Here is a 20,142-nt window from a genome sequence, read left to right as displayed (position 1 = left end):
CTGGAGGAAGTCGATATCTATCTCGATGTCGGAGTCCATTGTTGCACGCGCTGAAAGTGAGGACAGAGTCGCTGCCTTGCTGCTCGACTGTGATGCCTCGAGACGTGACCTGGAATGTTACGCGCCTGCAAGCACGGTAGTCGGACCGCTCACCTGTTTGCCTCAAAAGTCAACTTCCACCGTGCTTCCGACTAGCATCTCAACTGCGTGATTATAAGGTAGATACCGTCCACAGATAGTATGTCTGTCTACGAGAAGATAAATACAGTCCGACGTGATATCATAAACTCCGACAACACTGCGGCAAGGCCGGGTATACAACAGAACCACTGAACAGGGTACGTACATGGCCAATCGTATACCGTGAACCAACCAAGATCGTTACTGCTAATGCAGCATCCGCACGCGACAGAGGCCTTGCGCTTTCTTCCAGGAATGCATTCAGGTCCTTCTTCATCGCCGCCCAATGCGCGCCCAGAACATCTCCTCGCGCAGCCGAACCAGCTCCTTCCACGTCCTCTCCTCCCATGTTGCATCGCCGATGTACACAGTATTCTTGTCATCCTCATCCGCGTCCTGGGCATGGCCCTCCGCGCTGCCTTCCTCCGACGAGGCAATGCCGTTGACGCCATTCACGCCATTGACCGCATCGACATCCGCAACTTTCTCGTCATCGAGCTCGACAGCAGGAGCGAGGGAAAGCGCAGGTGTCGGCATCGGGGATAGAATGACGGGCGAGGCAGCCGGTGCGTCCTGGTGCGAAGGTTGGATTGTAGCCGTATCCTCCTGCGCAGGTTCTTCCGGTACCGATACGGATTCGGCTGGCTTGTCCTCGGCAGCAGTCTCCTCGGCCGCTTCCGCTACTGGCTCTGGCACGGAGAGCTCAGGGGACTTGTGCTCAGCACGCCCTTCGTGCGGTTGCTCCTCGTGCGCGTCCACGAACGCCGCGTCAGTGTCAGACGAGCTCTCTTCCTTCAAAGCCGGGGTTGACAGCTGCCGTTCGGGCCTCTCTTCCTCCTTCGCCTCAGCGGCCATGGCTTCGGACGAACCCTCCAGTGCCGGCGTCGTTGGCCGCTCCGAAGCCAATGGCGATCCCGCCATGTCGCTTGCCCGCCGAAGGTGTGTCGACATTGGTCGCGGGCCACGCGCCGCCGCGCGCCTCGGGACAGGCGGTGGGGCCCCAGGGGTGACTGGTGTCTCTGCCCGTGGTGGCGGAGGTGGGGTTGTGCCCAAGTTCATGCTTCGACGAGCCGCGGCGCGGGGTGGCAAAACGGGCGGACTACCACCAGTTGGGGTCCCGGGGCGCGAGGACGAGTCCCTACGCATGGGTGTCCCAGGGCGGGACTCGGGCAGCGGAATTGCCCGCGGGGAAGCAGGAGGTGCAGGGATGGGTGCAGGAGAGCGCGCTTCGTGTCGACGAGGGAGCGGAGGCGGCACGGCTGTGGGCAATGGCGCCGAAGCAGAGTTCGGCTCGTCCGAGCTCGTGCGCGCCTCGTTGCGGCGGGGCAGAGGAGGCGGTTTCGCCGCTGGAGCCGCAGACAAAGTCGGGTGCACGGGAGGCGGTGAAGGCAAGCCCTTCTCGGGAAGAGCCTTCTCCGAAGATGGTGCCCGCTCCAAGCTGGGCTTCTTCGATGGGCTCTGCGGCGTCTTAGAACCCTCCGTCCAGCTTGCAGCACGCTCGCCCAAGGCTGTCGCCATACCCCACAGACCACGCCGACGAGGAGGTACAGGTGGCTTCTCACCCGAGGGCGGCACAGGCATAGTTGGCGACGGGAGATTTGGGACTTCTTCCTCCCAGACCTTGTCGACGATGCTCGTGCGGACAAAAGACCATAACGAGCATGTTCGGCGAAGGCGAGAGAGACACCAGCCATCCGGACACAGTGGGTAGACGGTCGTTGTCCCGGAAGAGCTTGAATGGGAATGGGTGTGTCCATTGGTGTGCGGTTGTGGGGAGCCAAGGGAGGATGGAGGACGCCCAGGCGATGCGGGACCGGTAGAAATCCCCAGGGACAGAGGCATCGACGCAATAGGGCCGGTAGATGTCCCGGCGGGAAAAGTTAAGCGGAAGATGTAGATTTGCGACGGCATGGTCTGTAGTGTAGGTGAGGGCGCCCCATTAGCCGAGTTGCCCGTGTTTCCTGAAGCGAAGGGGTTGGAGAACCTGGACCACGAGCGGGTATTAAACTGCGGCAGGCCGGAGATTGAAGGATGTTGTGGGGGCTTCTGCGAGGTTTCTGCGGGCGCGGAGCAAATGATGGTCCCACACAAAGCGCAGGAAACAGTACCACCGCTTAGGACGGAGGGTACTTCCTGCGCGAAGGCGGCCGCAGACATGGGCTCGATTGTGAGCTGGCCAGTGTGAATGGCAGCGAGCACCGAGCGTCGCGAAAGCCAATTCAGCGACGGTGCGATATCGAGCCGAAGTGTGGGTTCACTGAGGCTAACGCGTGAGTTGGGTCTAGGTGAGTAGGCTAGTCACGCACGAGTCCTCCGTCTGAATGCGGGCGAGGAAGGGGAGTTGCAGCAGCGTCGTCATGGCGGGTGGTTGGGGGGATTGGGGATGTATCGTCCGGAGGTGGGCAACAAAGAGAAGGAATTCCTGATACGGAGAGTGCGAGCTGAGGAGACGCATTGGCTTGACAATGTCCTGGCCGCGGTCGACCCATTTGCCCTTGCCCATACGCATCTCTGCTTCGTGCGCGCGGAGCATCGCTGCCTCCTTCTCCGCCTGCAGCTCCTGCATTTGCGCCTGCATCATCGCGACGGCCTCCTCCGCGGTCTTGAGCGCGCGCTCGGCTTCTTCAACCTTGCGCTCGCTGAGGGCGCGCTCATAGCGAGCCTCGGCGACCATGGTGTTTGCCTGGTCGAAGAGGCTGGCACTGAGGTCATCGAGGTCCTTCTCGATCGCGGCGCGCGCACTCTCCGCCTGCCCGCGTTGAGCCGCTTCCTCCGTGGCTTTCTCCATGAGGCGGTTGAGTTCGGTCGTGACATGGGACTTCTCGACAAGGAGCCCGGTGTTGAGCGCAGCGAGGTGTTGCGTCCGCTCGAGCTCGAGCTCGGAGACCTTCGCGGACGAAGAGCGGAGCTGGGCAGTGGCGACGTGGAGCTCATCCTCAAGGTCGGAGACTCGATTGTAGGACTTGACGAGCTTGCCATTGAGCTGGGTGACCTGGGTGAAGAGATCCTGAACCTGTGTTCGGAGGGAGTCGATAACCATAGCCTCCGCCTCTGAGTCGCGGTGTTGATGTTCGTGAACGCCATTCTTCTTGACGTTGTGGTCGTCAGTGCCGTTGGCACCATTCGTTTCGGGGTCGCCGTCCGCAGCCATGGCGGGAATGTACAGGTCACCGAGGAGGTCGTGGCGCGGTCCACCGGTGCGCGAAGTGAAATTGCTCGTGGCCGTTGGGGGAGAGACGTTCGAGTTCGAATCCAGGCACTGACGTAAATATCTATCTTTCTACCTTTTTGTCCAGAAGTTCCTTCCTTGTTGAGAGGCGATAGGTGATATATATTGGAGGACGAGAGTTAGGAACGCCGAACGCCGGACTCAAGTGTGTCGAAGACTTGAAGGCTCGGCGTCTGCCGGAGCTGATCTATCCGTGAGGTGCCAATTACGCCCGTAAATCAAGTTCGTTTCTTGCTCTGCTCCATCACCATCCTTACTACGCCGACAGCTGACCGCATCGAATTGCCATGGACTCTGACTCGGAGATGGAAGTCGCAATCTTGGAAGGTGAGTGCGTTCATCGTACGGCGTCAGATCTGCTCAACACCGTGATTCTGCAGCCAGAACGAAGACGGATCCAGTAATCAGTCGCTGGCTCCGTACCCAAGGGTCGACCATGAAGATGCACGATGAGTATATCGAGAATACGCTCTTCTCTCATATGGACAGCTGCATGTACTGGGGACGTGAGGAAGACACTCCACCGGAGACGGAAATAAGTCGTCACAAACATCAGCGTTGCGTCAACGAATATGGGATGAGCGCTATTCAGCGACTTTTCCGCACGCTCGTTGGCTTCCATATCGTAAGTTTGCTTTATGCTTGTTTGGAGATCGGTGTGAAAAGAACTTTTTGCAGGGAATACTCGATGGCGTGGGGCGGTATCCTTCGCGGTACGCGCGCGCGCGGACCCGTCTGGATGCCTTCGTCGACGACCTGAAGTATGCAACAAGAGGATGTAGCAGTATACAAGGGCAAGACGCAGTAACGGAGGACGGCGTTCAGGGGATCGCCGTTTGCCTACTTGAGGCCAACAAACTCTGGGAAGATCTTGCCAGGAAGTGGCACCTGGGTCGTACCGTTGACTGTGACTTTATCATGGCTGAGTTCGGTCAGTCCCGTCTCATGCATCTCAGCGCATATATGCTGACGGATGCAACAGAAGCTTGGGAGAAGGTCGTCGAGAAGTACCCACGCCCTCAGTTCCAGATCCTCCTTTTGTTGGATCTACCTCTCGAGATCCTTGCCCACATCATGTCGGTTTCTAGCATGGTTCAGCGTAGGAGATGGCATATGACTTGCAAGGCTTTGCAGGAGCAAGCGTCTCAGTTCATATATGAGGTTTGTTTGGAGATATCGGTCGGTATCCTACCCCACGTGCAGGGAACTCATTGTGACTCTTGCAGGACGTTGACTATGAAATGAGAGTGGACGACTTAGACCTGCCTATCCTGGACGATATACCTCTTGACGCCGAGGAACATGGCAGGAGAGTACGCGCCCATGTGCACGAAGTCGCGTTCGCACAACGCGACGCTATCTACGAGCGTATGTGTCGCGCAACGCGGACGCGAGACATCTGGCGACAGATCCGATGCCTGACCTTTCTCGAATGCTGGTCGAGCGAATGGGCGGCCTTCTACCCCTTCAACTTTGTGGACGACATGGATATTCCGTACCTCGAACTGGTCGGCTCCTTCTATGAACTTCTCTACATCCAGCTGCTCTTGTCTCCGGTCGTCAGGTTCTCCTTTTACAGTCGCTATATCAACGAGACGCTGTGGGAGGGCATTGCGTGGTGCAAAACGCTCCGCACCCTCCATCTAGACACCATCGTCCCCGCTGATGTGCAGTGGTGCATTCTCGCGTCTGTTTGCTGTAACGAAATGATACTTAGTCCTGCAGGTCTAGGGCTCCGAGTATCGTCAACCTTCACCTCAAAATGGAACACCTCCGACACGACGACAACTGGCTCTTGAACCTCGCTTGTTTCTGCCCATCCGTCCTTTTCCTCTCCTTCTACGGCCATCAGGGGCACGGAGCTCCCCTTCTCCCTCGCATCATCGACGATCGCGGACACAACATCATGACGCATATACGCCGCCTCGACCTGCGACGAGTACGCGCCGAATCTCTGACGATATTGGCGGACGCTATCACGGCAGCCGGCATTGCCCCGCTCACCCATCTCTCGATCTTGCCCATCGCGTCCCATATCAAGAGGGACGTTGCGCTCGCTCTCTGTGACTCTTTCCTACATGCACCTCACCTCCGCGTCCTTCGCATCGCTGGTCTGCAATATGCTCGTCCCGAATTCCTTGCCGCCCTCGGACACTCTGCGCCCGACCTGACGAAGCTGGTCCTGGAGTTCTGCGCCAGCGTATCGTACAAGCAGCTACCGCTCACGCCCTGGCCTCGCCCTTGCTTCGAATACGCCCCGCATCTCGCTGCCCTTCCGCATCTGGAGCACCTCGGACTGAACATGCCACTCTCTGCAATGCGCCTGGCTACGTGCTCTCTGCTCCATATGGAACGCGCCGAAGACGCTGCGAGCGGCGTCCCCGCCTTCTCAGCAAATAGACAGGATGACGAAATAGAGGTGGACGCGGCGAAGGCGACGGCACGCCTGTTTGCAGTTCACGGGCGCAGCCTCAAGACGATCTTCTTCGAGGAAGTGGAGAAGGCGTTTTGGATGACTGCCTGGGCTGTAGATCGGGACATCGACGGAAGGCCCTTGGTGCGCGACAGGCTTACCCATAGCGAGAGTATGGAGGGCAGGGAGTTCATGTACTGTGAGAATTGGGACTTCGATGAGAGGGAGGGCCGGGAGATCGTACGCGGCAAAGTGTGATATGGGTACGATACTCCAGCGGCGTTACGTAGTCTACTTGTAGCTGTCGTGCCTCCTTCACGCGATTGGACTGTCATCCTGCCGATATGCACTCGATTCTTCATCCGAAGGCGTACGAACAGCAGGGAGGGCAGGGGCCTCCTTCTCTTGGATCATCGACCGCGGACTCTGTCTGAGCGTGGACCATCAAAACTTTACAACACATTGCAGAATTCCAACGTACACTATGCAGTCATACTTGCGCCCGAGTAGCTATGCAGTTCCCAGATCCATCCACAAGTAACGAGGTCGTAAGTACGAGTTAACGGCCCCGTACAGGCCACAATGAAGACCAAGTTAGTACAGCATCCTAAGCACGTTTCCAGAAACACGCTCGGAGAGAACGGGGCAAAGCACTGATGGAGAAATTGCAGCGGCAAAGGCAAGTACAAAAGATAGCGACGAGCTGTCACCTCAATCCGAGTCGCTATCGCGACAGTCCTTCAGAAGAACGACTAGTGCCAGTCAAGCTGGTGCGTGCGGTAGCGCCTGATCTGCGCGATGCAGGTGTCCGGGTCCCAGGACCTCATGCGCTCGTCGTTCGAGAACTGGACAAGGGCGTGCGGGGCGAGGACGCGTTCACAGTGGAGGCTGAGCGGCGTATCCTCAGCGTAATCCTCATCGAGGTCCTGACGCCTAAGGATAGCCTCGTGGGCGGCAGCGGCCTCGGGAGGCAGCGTCTGAGCCTGCGAGAAGCCTGGATCACCTCTGTCGTGCTGCTCGGCGAGGGGCTGATGAACGGCGTGAGCAACGTCGACACCACGAGCAGCATTGACGTCGAGAGCAGCCGACTGCACGTCGTTGTTCAGAAGCAGCGCGAGGCTGTTGGGCAGCGAGGCATCGCCCGCGCGTGCGGCAGGCATGGGAGGGAGCTCACGGGCTTCGAAGTAGCTGTTCGTGGTCTCAAGGCCTAGCCCGACAGGCGCAGGCGGAGCTGGCCAGAGAGCAGGGAGGTTCGCCCCAGCGCCGAGCAGCTCACCGCGACCTTGGACGTCGGCGCCGCCTTGAGCGGCACCTTTAACCTCGATGGTAGCCATCACGTCATCGTAGGCATCCGGAGTGAGGCTGTAGCCCGACGACACGACGACCTGAGGAGCTGGGACATCTTCAGCAAGCGAGGCCGGGGAGTCCAGAGGCGAGTCCTGATCAGAGAAGGCGCCGCCGTCCTGGAAGGCGCCAGCGTTCTCCCGCGCCGTGATGCGCGTGACGGGCGCGCGAGTCTGCAGGTGCTCGCCGATGGCACCGACGCCATGGAGCCTGCGGCTCGCCTTCCTCACGTTCATGTTCTGCTTCTGATAGAACGCCGCCTCCTGAGGCGACCCGACGCGAGGCGGGGACAGCACGGCCTGACGCTCATGGGGCGGCGCAGCACGTACGAGGGCGGTCGACGGCGACAGCACATCAGGTGCGCTGTAATCGCCGTCAATCGCCTGCGGGTAGAGCGCTCCCTGGGAGGCCTGGAAGAGCGCGGTTTTGGGAGATGCAGCGCGCTGGGCGGCGAGAATGGCCCAGGTGTTCGTCGTGTGGAAAGCTTCCGCGGGGCCGTATCCCCAGATGGAGCTCCCGTTGTTGTTGACGAAGGGAGAAAGACCGCCCATGGACCATCCGCTCGAGGATGAGTCAGCAGAGGATGAATAGGTATGAGTCATCTTGGGTGCGCCACACTTCTGCTCGTTGTCGGCATTGGTGAGCTGGTTGAGAAGGGCGAGCTGGAGGTGGGTGAGATCCTTCTTGTCATCGGTGTATTGGTTGCATCTCCGTGGGCTTTGCATCACCATGTTATCTGGCTTGAGACCTGTATGCCGTGAATGGTCAGTGACTGTTCATGGCGCCGATGAATCGGGGCTCACCAGCATATGGCAGGCGCGCATTGTTAGTGGGCATAGCCTTAGAGTCATAGGGGAGGGTCCGCTGAGGAGGGAAGTATTCCCCGAGGCAGAATCTGTCTTCGACGCGATCCATGCCGTTAAGCGCTTGGGTAATGGCGGTCCTGAGAACTAGCGCTGATTGAATCTGGGGTTCCCGAGGGCGTTGCGCGGGAGAGTCGACGCGTCTATGCTTTGCTAGACGGAGTGTAATCTGCGGATCGCGGTTAGCAAGCGGGTTGAAGGAATACTGCAGTCCTAGTACGCACGCACGACGTAGGAGAACTCTGTGCGATCCGATGGGTTGTAGAGGCTGAGTTCGACGCGTTATCGGTGGGAAGTAGCGTCGTAGGTGTGGGGGGTAGGCTGGATGACTGGCAGATGCGTTTCTTCTGGCGGGGGGTTGGGGTGATGAGGGTGCAGGACAAGGGTAAGAAAGACCAAGGGCCTCGTGTGAAGACCTTCGCGTCACGCTCATTGTCGCCGTCACGGCCTCATTGCGCTCACGTGAATGACGTGATCTAGACCCTCAATGTTGACGGTCCCCCCTGCTAGTATACCCTGTTCTTTCGCGAGTATCCGCTCAAGAGATAGCACTGTCTACAGTCTACACAGTATATATTGGTACAATTTTCTAGGTGACAATGATTGTCTTGCCTTTTCTACGAGTAAGCTGGCATCGGACGCGACACGTCTCGTCACATTCACGCTGGCGCATTTACTTGCTGCCTGCCAGGAACTGCGTCCACCACTCCTCGAACTTAACTGCGTCAAGACCTCCGAGGCCGTGCTTCTGGAGGAAAGCTTCCGTCTCGGAAGTATCGAGCTTGCAGTCTCGCGGCCGGGATGCTGCGCTAGCGCCGCTCGGCTCAGCTGAGAGGAAGGTCGTTAGAAACGACTGGAGACTGGACGGTCGTCACTTCACTTACCAGCATCGGCGGTGATATGCGTGATGGGTACGTTCAAGATCTTGCCGTAGAGCTGGCAGATCTCGTACTTCGTGAAGACCTCAGACGCAGAATAATGGACGATGCTTGGAACGTCAGCCAATGCGCCTTTAGGAGTGTGGTCAGCACATAGCATCCTCGAGGAGAAAGAATGGTCATCCTCGGAAGGGCCACATACCTGATATTTTCTCGAGGAATTTGCCGATGTCGAGGACGTTCGTCGGGTAGCGGACAGCATAGTGGTCCATCTTGTACGTCTTGCCAGACTGATCCTTCACGATGTCGAGCAGGATGTTGATGGCTGACTCCGAGTTCTTGCCAGACGGAATGGGACCGTAGCTGGCAGCGATAGTCAATCACTCTAATTATAGGGCAAGTATCGAAGGAAACTCACAGAACGGGTACACGAAGGACCATGACCTTCGCGCCTTCGACGCCAAGCACCGCAATCTCTCCATCACGCTTGGTGACGCCGTAGAGGTTCAACGGGTTGGTGGGCGAAGAGGGCTTGTACGGGGGATTCTTGCCGTCAAAAACGTAGTCTGGATGGATGTAAGCATCCGGCGCAGCCAGAGAGAAAAGAGATCCACGAACCGGTCGAGATGTACGTCAAGGTGAACCCAAGACTCTTCGAAAGTTTTGCGAGTTGATCGGGTACTGCCGCATTGAGCTGCACGAATGATTTGTGAGTAGGATGAACAGCACAGAGCTGAACTGAATGTACCCTGCGAGCAGCTTCGGGGTCCTGACGGAGGCGAGATCAGTCTTAAGCTTGTACTGGTTGGCAGTGATGACGCACCTTCTCCGCGACATCTGGCCTACGCTCAGCCGCGCAATGGATTACCCCTTCACTTGAAGTCAGAGCATGCTCTCATGAAGGTTTATATGGGGGACTCACAGTCAGGCTTCTTGCTGCTCAAGAGCTCCTCTACTTTGCCGCTGTCGGTGAGGTCGAGGGGGATCAGGCCATTGCCGCTCTGCGAGTGTGAGAGGGGAATGACCTCGTAGTCTTTGCCCGAGGCGGACTCGAAGGCCTTGCGGATGGCAGAGCCCAGGACTCCGGAAGCGCCTGAACGAGGTTGAGTTGGGCATATAGACACCGATACAAGTCAGAATACTGACCTGTGATGACAATCTTCATGGTGAGCAGCGATGATGGTGGTCAGAGCGTTCGAATCGCGCACGATCGCCGAGCGCTCCGCGGCGATTGCAGGTCACGGCAATTGCCGAATTGCGGGTACGGTTCGAACGCCGCGCTTGCACCTTGTCCTCGTCCTCCTCGTCGACTCCCCGCGTTCGAGCATCTCCGCCGACTTGCTATGGCTGAAGCTCCTGAAACACCTTGCACTGACCTTTGTTTCTAAGTCTGGTATCTGCTGCCCTCGGTAGGCAGCCATCAAGTGGTTAGATGGACGGCATCGCAAGCGTTGGCAACCGGAAGGTAGCTGTCTCTCGCCAGCGACCATCGCCTCCCACCATCTATCGGTTGCCCATTGATCCGCCACAGCCGTCATTGTCTACGTCCTGCTGTAGGCGGTGATATCCTCCACGCTCGTGCCGCAGGGGTCTGATAGGGAGGAAATCCCCTGAGATCACGCTGCATACGGGCGGTTAGCAAGCCGGGCGGACGGTAGGTGCGGGATTGAGCAGCGGACTTATCTGACAAGCTCTTGTTGCATGACCTCGTCACTACTGACGCCTCCATCCGTCTGCTCATCCTCGAAATGAGATCCAGCCCGCCGCGCTCGGTCATGTACTGCCCGACGGTGTTCCAGCAAGTCCGCTTCAGAGGCTCTCATGACGGGGGTAGAAGGTGATCAGGTGTGCTCACGAACTTGACTAGCTTTGTAGAACATCATCCGTTTCAGACTTACTCTGCCGCCGGTCCAGCTTGGGTACGTGTCCAATCACTGCGCTGTATCACGTACATTGGTAGCCGGTTGGGCGGTAGCGCCCACAATTCGATCGAACATCCCAGTTGACCTTGTCGACATTGTTCCTGTATTGCAACAGGGACTGGACAGCTGCGGCGGCATTACGGCAGAGCTTTTCCGGTGATCGCCGGCATTGAGGCACCCCCAACTGCCTCTCGGGGACATCAAAGTCGTGATGGCGGGCTCTGATGCGCCCTCGTCGACGGCGTCGGCGACGGCGGACGCATTGTGCGCATTGTAAGAGTTGTCAAAAACAATATTACGCCCACCAATACCCATTTCTATGGCCCATGCTAGAACGTTGAAAGCCATGAAGATTACCCTTACCATGGCGCACGGGCACCACTGTTGTTCGAAGATCTCTGAAATGACATCAGAGTTTCAGGGAATTGTGGCCATCGTTGAACGTGGCACTGGGCTCATCAAAACCATGCAGCCGTACTTAGGGCAGAGCAGTCGCGACGCGCCCTGCGTGTAACCTGCCTGCGCGGGCGGTCCGCGTAACGTGCTGATGCGACACCCGCGCCATGTGCCCCCGCGCGATGCGTCGTCAGCGCTCGACGTGGCGCCGCCGCGGGACGTATCGAGCGCGAAAAGGGATCGAGAACAGAGATCAATATATATACCCTGTATTGATGAATATACATAGGGGGATGGGGGATGACCTGAAGAAACACGAAAAGAGCGCGAGCGACAATTTCGCTCGCGCCGATTGCGCTCTCCTGCCGCTCGCGAGGGCTAGAAAGCGTGTAAAATGAAGAGGGAGAGTACTCACCCCGAGCTACGCTCACGCGTACACGTCGAACGACGCGTCCGCCGCGGTCACGTAGCAGCGCGGGAGAGGGAGGGGAGGGGAGGGGTACAAGATACCCTGTTGAGGGCGCGGTGCCTGCTGAGGACAACCCCAGAGTGCCAAGGGCATCGCTTGTGACGCAAAGACTCGCCAGAAAGGCGATTCTACGCTTGAGGGGTACTTAGAGCGGAAGGGAGGGGGTTGGCGATGAGGATGGGCTTTGTTACCTTGTCAGCGGACCCGCGCGAGAAACAGCTGTGGCGGCATGGTGATAGAACACCCGCGAAGAACCCACCTAGGACACGCAGCGCGGCCTAGACGAGGAGCTCGCGCCCTCAGGTGTGCTCTGAGGGCGATGTAAGCATGTAGTGGGCGGGCCAAAATCGCCCCGCCCGACCCGTGCTGGGTTGTAGGCTCCCCTCGCGTTGTAGCAGGAAAAGCATTGTCAGTAACCAGCATGAGTGCGGGACCCAATTACGCCCCCCCTCCCCCCTCGCGCGCATCGCCCCCGGGCGTCATTTGGCTGCGCGGCCATCATGTTGGGCAGCGTGATCGTCGCCGTCATTTGTCAGCGATCTCGGCGACATCGGTGGTGACTAGAAAGAAGGTACAGTAGCCGTTGGAGGTGCGCGCGAGGGCAGTGGAGCAAGCAGCGTGGTGATGGGGGTCACAAGCAGCAGGGAGGGAATTGCCGGGCTCGAAGGCCCTAAGTAAGCGACGTGAACTATATTGTTTTTATTTAAATCTGGCGTACAGCATAAGGTGATGGCAGAGTAGTCCCTTCAATCATGCCGAATACGTGGTAGAGTATGTGGATTGGACCAATGACAATACAAGGTCCTCATCGCGCACAATGCGTCCACCGTTGCCGACGCCGCCGACGAGGGCGCATCAGAGCCCGCCATCACGACTTTGATGTCCCCGAAAGGCAGTTGGGGGTGCCTCAATGCCGGCGATCACCGGAAAAGCTCTGCCGTGATGCCGCCGCAGCTGTCCAGTCCCTGTTGCAGTATTCCTGCTTTCTGCCATTCCTCTGTGATGGTTGTATCAACACCGGAGAGTTTGCGCTGGCAACAGCCGTTCCGTTAATCGCAGCCTCCCTTCACCCCGTCTCCGTCCTCCCGCCCCTTCTTTTTAAGCGCAATCGACTTCGCATGATGAACGAACTAATTAATGGGCAGAAATCATCACTTTGCCAGGTGCGTCGATGTTGCGATAAAGCGCTCTTCGAAGGCAAGATGAGCACTCATCCCGGCAGGGTCGAAAGAGGGTCCTTGACAGTTTCTGTCAGTTGAGGCGGGCAAGAGGCGGGACAAAAGGCTCACGAACGCGTCCCCGAGGCGGTAGACCGGAACGAACTGTGCACGTGACCAGACTTCCCAGGATCTTCCGTTTGGAAGGTTTGCTGTCTTTGAACGTTTCCTCTTCGAGCAAGTCAGGTACAGCGCCCCATACAACAACAGCGTGCATGAGGTACAGATAGAGAAAGACCGACGTTCAAGCCGAGCACCCCTCTGCAGTAAGTCGCTTCAAGAAAGGTCCCCAAGGAATTGAAGAAGTCGCCCGACCGTAGCGGTAGCCACAGAGACTAGCGTTGGTACTTATCTCTGTAACATCAGGTTGATGTCGAAGAGTTCCCCCCATGTTGCGGGCGTGAGAAGGTGCACTCCGCGCGCATACTTCGTCATACATATCCCTGTAGCCGACGGAACCAGAACAACGGAATGGTGGCTTAGCTTCTTCCACAACAAATCTGTGCCCCCCCTTCTTCTCCCCATTCCCTTCCGCTCCTTCATTCACTCTCTGCGCGATGTTGGCTGGTCGTCCGTCGGTCCGCAGGCGCTTCCACTCGTTCTCCGACTCGTCCAAACGACCCTCGTCCACCGCGCCCTCCTCGTTCGTGCCGACGCCGACGCACCAGCATGTGTCTGTCTTCCGGTACGTGCCAGGGCGCTTAACAAGCGATCAACGACGCTGACGGGAGCGGGATTCGCAGGTCATTGCAGATGGAAGTGCGCGTCTATAGCCCGACGATCCATGCTGCCCACGATAAAAAGCCCATGGCCGCGTTCACCGATCGTGAACAAGTTGGAGGGAGGGTAACATTGGACCCTAGTTGCAGCGCTACCGGGCGGCTTACAGTCACGGTGCGTCTAATATCTCGCACCGTCTTTGCGATAACCCACTCACTTCCCCATAGCTCGAGGGCGCGTTCCTATATCCCGAACGCGACTCGAAACACCGCGATTTCCGGCAGTTCGACAAGAAGAAACACGTCTTCTTCACCACGTCGACGACTACGCTCGTATCCCCTGAACCCGTTATCCCTCGATCAGCGACCGCCTTGCGCGAGGCACTTACGCTGCGTCGCAGACCGAGCGGCTCCAACCTGAGCGCTACCTTCCAGCAGCCGGAGCGCACGTACCCCTTCTGCTTCGATCTACCGCACCACCACGGCGCACACGAGGAGCTGCCCCCGAGCCTATCTTTTTCGAAAGACGGGGAACAGCCGTACGAAGTTAACTACTCAATAGTAGTGCTCTGGGAAGCCACCAACGTGCCGGAAGACCGTTCCTTGTGAGTACCTCGTGCTTCGCATACCGCATTCGCTCAGAATTGCCTTGTTTAGCCTGGAGGTTCCCATCATGATCTATTCTGATGTCGACTTCGAGTCACTGGACGGCAAGAGCAGGCGCAGAGACGATTCGTGGCTAGAGATGCCGCTTAAGTCGGATAGGCACATTCCCTTCCGCTGCGCCGTGAGTGCCGTGCGTCTATCTGCCCGTCGGCTGGCCGCTTACCCTGCGCAGATAACTCTGCCCACGGATTTTACATTTTCTCGGAAGTCCCAGATTTCCTTCTTCGTTGTTTTCACGACCACCCCACGATCTGCGTCCATAGCGCGGGAGATCGCGAGCGACGCGACTGTATCCGTGTCCCTCGTCCGGCATATCACCGTCAAGGAGGCGTCCAGTACCCCGCCGCACTCACCCGCCACGCCGAGCGATGAGAGCCAGTCCGATGCCGCGTCTACTGGATCACGACTTCTCAAGCGCGTCGTCCGAAATGCGTCTAGGCCGCGTAGGGGCAGCGGCGACGACGACGGGGTCCGTCGCAACAAGCCCTTGCCCCACGTACCGCACAAAGTCTTCTCAGACTCACAGAAGCTGCACACCTGCATTTCCGTCGGCTTTCCGAAGAGGCCGCGGAAGCACGCACCTAACGAGAAGCACCCCACCCTGGAGTCTCAGGTGTCGCTACCGGACGGCCTCTACAAGGACAAGATCGCCCTTCAAAAGACCATGACACCCTCGATATCTTGGCACGGCGTTACTATCAAGGTGAGCTTCTTCCCATCTTCGTTGCTTCGCGCATGTTCTCACTCGTCCGCGCAACCGCAGTACTACCTCGACGTCTCCGTCTCGTTTGATCAGGACGAGATGCGCGGACGAATCCCCATCCGAATCATCTAGACGAGGATACGCCACCGCGCGAGGACATTAACCCCTCGTCGGCCCAGGCTACAGCATTGCTCATCGGACTTTCGCGCATATCCTACATTTGTTCATCGAACGGTCTGTCCACGTGCATGAACACTGTAATATCTGTTAACTGCATACTGTACCATCTATTCGCATCTACATACCTACCTACCCCCGTGTCGTGCTCGTATTGCTCGCCGGTACTCACCCTCGTTCCAGTACATAGAAGCACAACCAGCATGTACATAGGCCCACAGGACTCGCGATCCTCTCTAGAGGGCGATTGTATGCGAACCATGCATCGACTCGGAGTGGCGGGCGCTGTGAGGACTCGGGGAATAGGTCATGTACAGTCGCGCCGCGCGTCGCAAGGCGCACGTGATCGCTCGCGACGCGTAAGCGGGACGGACGACATCAGACGCGCCCTCGTCTACGCGCTCACCGTCCTCACCGTCCGCACACATCCCGTCTCCCAGCATGGCCGAAGACACCCCACTCCCGGTTCCCAACCTCAAGGTCCCCCAATACATCTACATCCTCAATCAGCCCTCGCTTGCGTCACGGCACAAGGACACGCTCGCCTCCCTCCTCGACGCCATCAAGGAGGATGAGATGGGCCCCTTCTACGAGATGATCACCGGGCTGCATCCCGCGAAGATTCCGCAGGACACAGCCCTGCTTAAATCCCTGCAAGAGAAGAACGCCGCGCGGCTCGCCGAGCTCGACACGAAGCTCGCGGAGGCGCAGAAGACGGAGGGCGAGACGGAGGTCGCGGACCTCATCAAGGAGCGCGCGTACTATCTCACGCGCATCGGGGAGGACAAGGACAAGGTGGTGCGCGCGCTCGAGGAGGCGCTCGAGAAGACGAGCGGCGCGGGGAGCAAGATTGATCTCGTGCTCACGCTCGTCCGCATCGCGTTCTTCTACGGCGACTTTGGGATGATCGAGAAGGAGCTGAAGAGATCGGACGAGTGCGTGGCAAGTGAAGATGTGTGAGGAGCGATGCTAACGCCCATCGCAGGCTCATTCAGAAGGGCGGCGACTGGGACCGCCTCAATCGCTTGAAGGTCTACCGCGCGCTGCATCTCATCTCCATCCGACAATTCAGCAAGGCCGCGGAGCTGTTCATCGACGCTCTCAGCACATTCACCGCGACCGAGCTGCTCGACTACAAGCAGTTCGTCGAGTTCACCATCATCAGCGGCGTCGTCAGCTTGAACCGAGTAGATCTCAAGAAGAAGGTAAGTGTGGTGCAGGGTGGGCCGCTGTCGTATGCTAATAACACCAGATCCTCGCTGCGCCAGAAATCATCCAGCTACTGCCCGAGCTGCCTGTACTCTCGAACTTGATCACGAACCTTTACGACTGCCACTACGACCAGTTCTTCCTTGCGCTTGGTACGCCCTCTTCTCTCAATCCTATATGTGTGCTTACGCGTTCGCAGCCGCCCTCCCCGACTCAACACTGCTCCCCTCATTGCCTTTGTCCCCACATTCCGCCTACATCGTACGCGAGTTGCGCATCAAGGCATACAACCAGCTTCTCGCCAGCTACGCGAGCCTGTCACTCGATGCATTGGCGCAAGCATTCGGCGTGAGCAAGGGTTGGGTCGAGACGTGCGTGGTTTATTTCGCCCTTTGATCTGTGTTCGGTGACTGACGACCATTCTAATAGCGACCTGGCACGATTCACCTCCACCGCGCGCATACACTGCACGATCGACTCCGTGAACGGGATTGTGTCGACAACACGGCCGTCGGTGTTGACCTCGCAGTTTGAGCAGGTTATCAAGGTGAGTGTCATATGAAGTAGTTCTGTTCCAGATGCTTGTGCTGAATGGATAATAGGTGGGAGATGGTGTATTGGATGGCGTCGGCCGGTTGGGACGTGGCTTGTATTGATTGGCCGTAATCCCCTTTGTTTGCGTACCGGCGTCATTGGGACATGATGAATGAAAGTGTACTTCACGTCCGTGTTGCAGCGATAGTGTGAAAGTATCGGTACTTGATCGACCGGACATCCGAGAAGTCGCGGCGAAAGCCTTGGAGGGTGGCGGAGAGATGGCGCGCCGAGACGAGATCGGACAGTGGTTTACAAGTAGGGGACCTTCCCATTCAAGAGCCGTTGGATACAAGCCGGGGACCAATACAACAAGATGTAGGATAGAGGAGCTGGAGTCGAGGCGAATAAATAGGGCGATGTCGGTTGGGCTATCTTGAACATGGCAAACCGCCACCAAGCTGCAGAGGTTGTCAAAAGCCTATAGAATGAAAGGAGATGGATCACGCACCTGTTCCAAAAACGCGTCTATCTGATCGCCGTCCTCCATACCAAGCTAAAGAGGGAATATCAGCATGACAAGGAAACAAGCGCTCGATGACAGACGTACCCCTGCGGGTGTATCATCTGGCTTGACGCGAGTACCGTCGTATGTAAATTTGAAGGTTCCCGCTTGTTTGTTGAACTTTTGCTATGTGGGAGTTGAGAAAGGGGTCTGGGATGCTAGAAGACGCGACGCTCACTTCAACGACGTGGAAGATCTTCTCGAACTTCATGTTTGCTTTCACCTTCACTGTCACGGCTGAGAAAACGGTCAGGAGACATTGTGGCGGGAGGTTGGTGTGAGTACACACGTGTATTTTCGTAGGAGATCGTCAGGTTGAGCTGCAAGAACGCGAGTCAGCACGGGAGAGGAGGTGAATGACCGGTCAAGCGCACCTTAGGCTTGACATCTTTGTTCTCATTCTCTGGGGGAGGAGATTGCGACATTGTGGGTGGGGAACGGTGGGTCGAAGGGGATAGGTGCGGTGGCGTGCGACAAGACGCGGTGGTGGAGATGGAGAAAAGACAAACGTGATGGATCTAGGTACGTGACGGCGTCTCACGTGGAAGTGACTCGACGTGACTTTACGTGTTCAACTTCTGTGACCGTGCCACCTTTCTTTGTACGTTCATGAGGGTGGACGAATTTACACGATGGCAGCGTAAGCGAGGTCGCAAGTGCCTGTTTCTCACCCATAATGCTACGCGGGAACTCTCCCTGACCTGCCCCGCACTCCATCATGGAAGGTACGTTCTACCTCCAGGGCTAACCGAAATCGCCTGAGGAGCAGCGCACATCCAGCGGTCACAACACCGCGAAGGTGTTCTTATCGAGCTGTGCCATCTTGATAAGCCTTCTATCGCGTCAAAGAGTGACATCGATGCCTAGCTGGGCTCAAGCACCTCCGCGTCGTGTTCCACACGCGGCATATGCACTTTGCTCTGTAACACTCACGAAATGGCTCACCGTACTGCGATCGCCGCCAGAATCTCTCCCTATCCGCGTTCTGTCGTGCCGCAGACCAATGACGGCGCGCCTGATAGTCGAAAGGCGAAGCGGGCGGCGAAGAGGCGCGAGGCGCTCGCGGGGAGGCCAGGGCCGCGCCCGGTGGAGGAGCCGCGCTTCAACGTCGGTCCCAGGAGGACTGCAGGGCCTGCCTCATCTACGCGGCGCACGAGACGGGCGAATGTCCCTGGACGCGACATGAGTGGCAGCTTGTCAGGTTTGTGGTCGTTAATGGGGAGGTGAAACTACCTACTGACCCTTTGCCCAGCGGACGAAGACATACCAGACTACCCTCCGCCGAGCTTTCAGGAGGCCATGCAGGAGTCTCAAGCGCAGCCGTCGAGCAGTCTACAAGCGCCGGCATGTGCACCGGTGGACCAATCCCTCTCAATGTCCACTCAGTCTTTCCACTCTGCCGCTGAGCGGAGGGTGGAATCCCCGCCTATAGACTCTCCTCTTTCTGACAATGCTTCCAACGATTCGCTCCAGATTTTGGATGAGGCGGGCCGGTCGCACACACCCGAAATGTACACCTGCCGCTGCGGGTCGACGCGCCGCTTGGACGACAGTGACCTACGCCGTGAGGTATCGGTGGAGCACACCGTCCGTAATGAGTCTCCTCAACCTGCATACCCAACGCCTGTGTCACCGGCGCCCACGAAGAAGTCACATGCATGGCTGGCGCCGCTGCGGACCCTCCTTCCTTCGCGCTTGAACAGCTGCAGGGATGTTTTGTCGCCTACATCGGCGTCTGCGCCGGTCACGCCCTCTCAGCCGTCCATGCGGAACCACTTCCTCGATGGCGCGAGCATGCCAACGCCGAGGACGCCCACCGTGGCGTCCATCTCGACGCGCACCACTCCGCTCTCGCCAACCTCGACTCACTCGTTCCGCAAACGCATCTTCAACAAGAACAAGGATCCGAGCATCGCGCCCTCCCTCGCGCCCTCCGACGAAGCAGAGGACTCCGACTGGACGATGATTGACCGCGACGAGACGTACATCGAAGCACCCAACGGCCAGGCGGCGCCGCGCGCGTCCATCGAGAGCTGCCCGCCAGGGTCCATCGCGAGCATGCAGGTCATGCAACCGCAGGTCGTGCGCCGACCCAATCCGCCGCGAATCCGCACTGACTTCTCGATGGCCCCGGCGCAGACCCCGACCCCCGTGCAGGTCACGCCCACGCCCGCCGCGTACGAGTACGCCTCGGCGACGCCCGGCCTGACGATGGGCACCACGCCCGCGACGCCGACGCCCGCGCAGCTGGCCACGCCGACCACGGCGACGTATATGACGGCGGCGACGTCTGGGACGCCCGCGTACGACCATAACGCGCACTACACGGGCCGGCCGCTGCCCCTGCTGCCGCGCCGCCTGCAGCGCAAGGCGGTCGACTCGACCTTTGCGCCGGCGGATGAGGCGTACTGGCGTAATGAGCGGGCGAACGGCGGGCGCGTGCCGGAGGGTGTGCTCATCGATCTCGAGGACCAGTAGAATTCAAAGTATGTTACATGTGCATCGGACTTCCAGGCATATCACCCTCCATGCTCACCTCCTCTCCTCGTCATGTATGTCTGGATTTTGCGGGTCGAACAGGGTCAGACACATGGACTTCACTCACCTACCCACCTATGCATCATGTACTATCAAGAGTCTGTCTCCGTTGGGTGTTTT

At 58.2% G+C, this 20,142-nt stretch overlaps 10 protein-coding genes across 10 annotated transcripts; 4 read left to right on the top strand and 6 right to left on the bottom strand.

Annotated features, from left to right (window-relative positions):
• Nucleotides 1-453: 453 nt before the first annotated feature.
• SCHCODRAFT_02516595 (uncharacterized protein) lies at nt 454-3,331 on the bottom strand (the record flags this gene model as incomplete). Its single annotated transcript, XM_003027561.2, has 2 exons — nt 454-2,437; nt 2,487-3,331. The coding sequence occupies 2 exons, from the start codon at nt 3,329-3,331 to the stop codon at nt 454-456; spliced, it is 2,829 nt and encodes a 942-aa protein (XP_003027607.1).
• Nucleotides 3,332-3,641: 310 nt separating this feature from the next.
• Nucleotides 3,642-6,080, top strand: SCHCODRAFT_02752734 (uncharacterized protein; the record flags this gene model as incomplete). Its single annotated transcript, XM_050347268.1, has 6 exons — nt 3,642-3,736; nt 3,790-4,034; nt 4,088-4,340; nt 4,392-4,570; nt 4,636-5,084; nt 5,141-6,080. The coding sequence occupies exons 1-6, from the start codon at nt 3,697-3,699 to the stop codon at nt 6,078-6,080; spliced, it is 2,106 nt and encodes a 701-aa protein (XP_050197999.1). The 5' UTR covers nt 3,642-3,696.
• A 494-nt stretch (nt 6,081-6,574) lies between these two features.
• Nucleotides 6,575-8,081, bottom strand: SCHCODRAFT_02516693 (uncharacterized protein; the record flags this gene model as incomplete). Its single annotated transcript, XM_050343360.1, has 2 exons — nt 6,575-7,914; nt 7,970-8,081. The coding sequence occupies 2 exons, from the start codon at nt 8,079-8,081 to the stop codon at nt 6,575-6,577; spliced, it is 1,452 nt and encodes a 483-aa protein (XP_050197998.1).
• Nucleotides 8,082-8,562: 481 nt separating this feature from the next.
• Nucleotides 8,563-10,143, bottom strand: SCHCODRAFT_02641114 (NAD(P)-binding protein). The gene is made up of 9 exons (XM_003027560.2): nt 10,054-10,143; nt 9,830-10,000; nt 9,731-9,777; nt 9,656-9,676; nt 9,526-9,601; nt 9,326-9,473; nt 9,110-9,270; nt 8,914-9,039; nt 8,563-8,857 (listed from the first exon to the last, which is right to left on the bottom strand). Exons 1-9 carry the CDS (start codon nt 10,070-10,072, stop codon nt 8,703-8,705), a joined length of 924 nt encoding a protein of 307 aa, XP_003027606.1. The 5' UTR covers nt 10,073-10,143; the 3' UTR covers nt 8,563-8,702.
• Nucleotides 10,144-10,668: 525 nt separating this feature from the next.
• Nucleotides 10,669-11,536, bottom strand: SCHCODRAFT_02641112 (uncharacterized protein). The gene is made up of 2 exons (XM_050346187.1): nt 10,822-11,536; nt 10,669-10,752 (listed from the first exon to the last, which is right to left on the bottom strand). The coding sequence occupies exon 1, from the start codon at nt 11,175-11,177 to the stop codon at nt 10,839-10,841; it is 339 nt and encodes a 112-aa protein (XP_050197997.1). The 5' UTR covers nt 11,178-11,536; the 3' UTR covers nt 10,669-10,752; nt 10,822-10,838.
• Nucleotides 11,537-13,422: 1,886 nt separating this feature from the next.
• Nucleotides 13,423-15,451, top strand: SCHCODRAFT_01134762 (uncharacterized protein). Its single transcript, XM_003027818.2, has 6 exons — nt 13,423-13,596; nt 13,655-13,805; nt 13,859-14,235; nt 14,288-14,417; nt 14,511-14,999; nt 15,060-15,451. Exons 1-6 carry the CDS (start codon nt 13,469-13,471, stop codon nt 15,129-15,131), a joined length of 1,347 nt encoding a protein of 448 aa, XP_003027864.1. The 5' UTR covers nt 13,423-13,468; the 3' UTR covers nt 15,132-15,451.
• SCHCODRAFT_02092038 (uncharacterized protein) lies at nt 15,173-15,528 on the bottom strand. The gene has a single exon (XM_050341758.1). The coding sequence runs from the start codon at nt 15,436-15,438 to the stop codon at nt 15,214-15,216; it is 225 nt and encodes a 74-aa protein (XP_050197996.1). The 5' UTR covers nt 15,439-15,528; the 3' UTR covers nt 15,173-15,213.
• Nucleotides 15,529-15,581: 53 nt separating this feature from the next.
• Nucleotides 15,582-17,229, top strand: SCHCODRAFT_02641108 (uncharacterized protein). The gene is made up of 6 exons (XM_003027817.2): nt 15,582-16,111; nt 16,162-16,381; nt 16,429-16,537; nt 16,585-16,756; nt 16,815-16,932; nt 16,988-17,229. Exons 1-6 carry the CDS (start codon nt 15,618-15,620, stop codon nt 17,039-17,041), a joined length of 1,167 nt encoding a protein of 388 aa, XP_003027863.1. The 5' UTR covers nt 15,582-15,617; the 3' UTR covers nt 17,042-17,229.
• SCHCODRAFT_02641103 (uncharacterized protein) lies at nt 17,205-17,983 on the bottom strand. The gene is made up of 6 exons (XM_003027559.3): nt 17,859-17,983; nt 17,774-17,804; nt 17,663-17,721; nt 17,530-17,610; nt 17,431-17,475; nt 17,205-17,380 (listed from the first exon to the last, which is right to left on the bottom strand). Exons 1-6 carry the CDS (start codon nt 17,907-17,909, stop codon nt 17,351-17,353), a joined length of 297 nt encoding a protein of 98 aa, XP_003027605.1. The 5' UTR covers nt 17,910-17,983; the 3' UTR covers nt 17,205-17,350.
• A 437-nt stretch (nt 17,984-18,420) lies between these two features.
• Nucleotides 18,421-19,962, top strand: SCHCODRAFT_02516264 (uncharacterized protein; the record flags this gene model as incomplete). Its single annotated transcript, XM_003027816.2, has 2 exons — nt 18,421-18,685; nt 18,737-19,962. 2 exons carry the CDS (start codon nt 18,421-18,423, stop codon nt 19,960-19,962), a joined length of 1,491 nt encoding a protein of 496 aa, XP_003027862.1.
• Between the last annotated feature and the right edge of the window lie 180 nt (nt 19,963-20,142).

This window comes from Schizophyllum commune (genome assembly GCF_000143185.2).
Source record: "Schizophyllum commune H4-8 unplaced genomic scaffold SCHCOscaffold_12, whole genome shotgun sequence".
In the NCBI taxonomy this organism is placed as follows: Eukaryota; Fungi; Basidiomycota; class Agaricomycetes; order Agaricales; family Schizophyllaceae; genus Schizophyllum; species Schizophyllum commune.
Note: the sequence above shows the minus strand (reverse complement) of the source record. Positions and strands in the feature narration are given on the sequence as shown.

Excerpts from the sequence above, each read along its gene's own strand:
- SCHCODRAFT_01134762 (XM_003027818.2), top strand. The coding sequence starts at position 13,469 with ATGTTGGCTGGTCGTCCGTCGGTCCGCAGGCGCTTCCACTCGTTCTCC. Across the intron at positions 13,597-13,654 it reads CAGCATGTGTCTGTCTTCCG|GTCATTGCAGATGGAAGTGC; the intron begins GTACGTGCCAGG and ends CGGGATTCGCAG. Across the intron at positions 14,418-14,510 it reads ACATTCCCTTCCGCTGCGCC|ATTTCCTTCTTCGTTGTTTT; the intron begins GTGAGTGCCGTG and ends CGGAAGTCCCAG.
- SCHCODRAFT_02092038 (XM_050341758.1), bottom strand. The coding sequence starts at position 15,438 with ATGGTTCGCATACAATCGCCCTCTAGAGAGGATCGCGAGTCCTGTGGG.
- SCHCODRAFT_02641103 (XM_003027559.3), bottom strand. The coding sequence starts at position 17,909 with ATGTCGCAATCTCCTCCCCCAGAGAATGAGAACAAAGATGTCAAGCCT. Across the intron at positions 17,805-17,858 it reads ACAAAGATGTCAAGCCTAAG|CTCAACCTGACGATCTCCTA; the intron begins GTGCGCTTGACC and ends GCGTTCTTGCAG. Across the intron at positions 17,722-17,773 it reads GATCTCCTACGAAAATACAC|CCGTGACAGTGAAGGTGAAA; the intron begins GTGTGTACTCAC and ends CCGTTTTCTCAG.
- SCHCODRAFT_02641112 (XM_050346187.1), bottom strand. The coding sequence starts at position 11,177 with ATGGCTTTCAACGTTCTAGCATGGGCCATAGAAATGGGTATTGGTGGG.
- SCHCODRAFT_02641108 (XM_003027817.2), top strand. The coding sequence starts at position 15,618 with ATGGCCGAAGACACCCCACTCCCGGTTCCCAACCTCAAGGTCCCCCAA. Across the intron at positions 16,382-16,428 it reads GAGTAGATCTCAAGAAGAAG|ATCCTCGCTGCGCCAGAAAT; the intron begins GTAAGTGTGGTG and ends TAATAACACCAG. Across the intron at positions 16,538-16,584 it reads CCAGTTCTTCCTTGCGCTTG|CCGCCCTCCCCGACTCAACA; the intron begins GTACGCCCTCTT and ends ACGCGTTCGCAG.
- SCHCODRAFT_02641114 (XM_003027560.2), bottom strand. Across the intron at positions 9,474-9,525 it reads CTTGACGTACATCTCGACCG|ACTACGTTTTTGACGGCAAG; the intron begins GTTCGTGGATCT and ends ACATCCATCCAG. Across the intron at positions 9,040-9,109 it reads ATTCCTCGAGAAAATATCAG|GCGCATTGGCTGACGTTCCA; the intron begins GTATGTGGCCCT and ends ACACTCCTAAAG.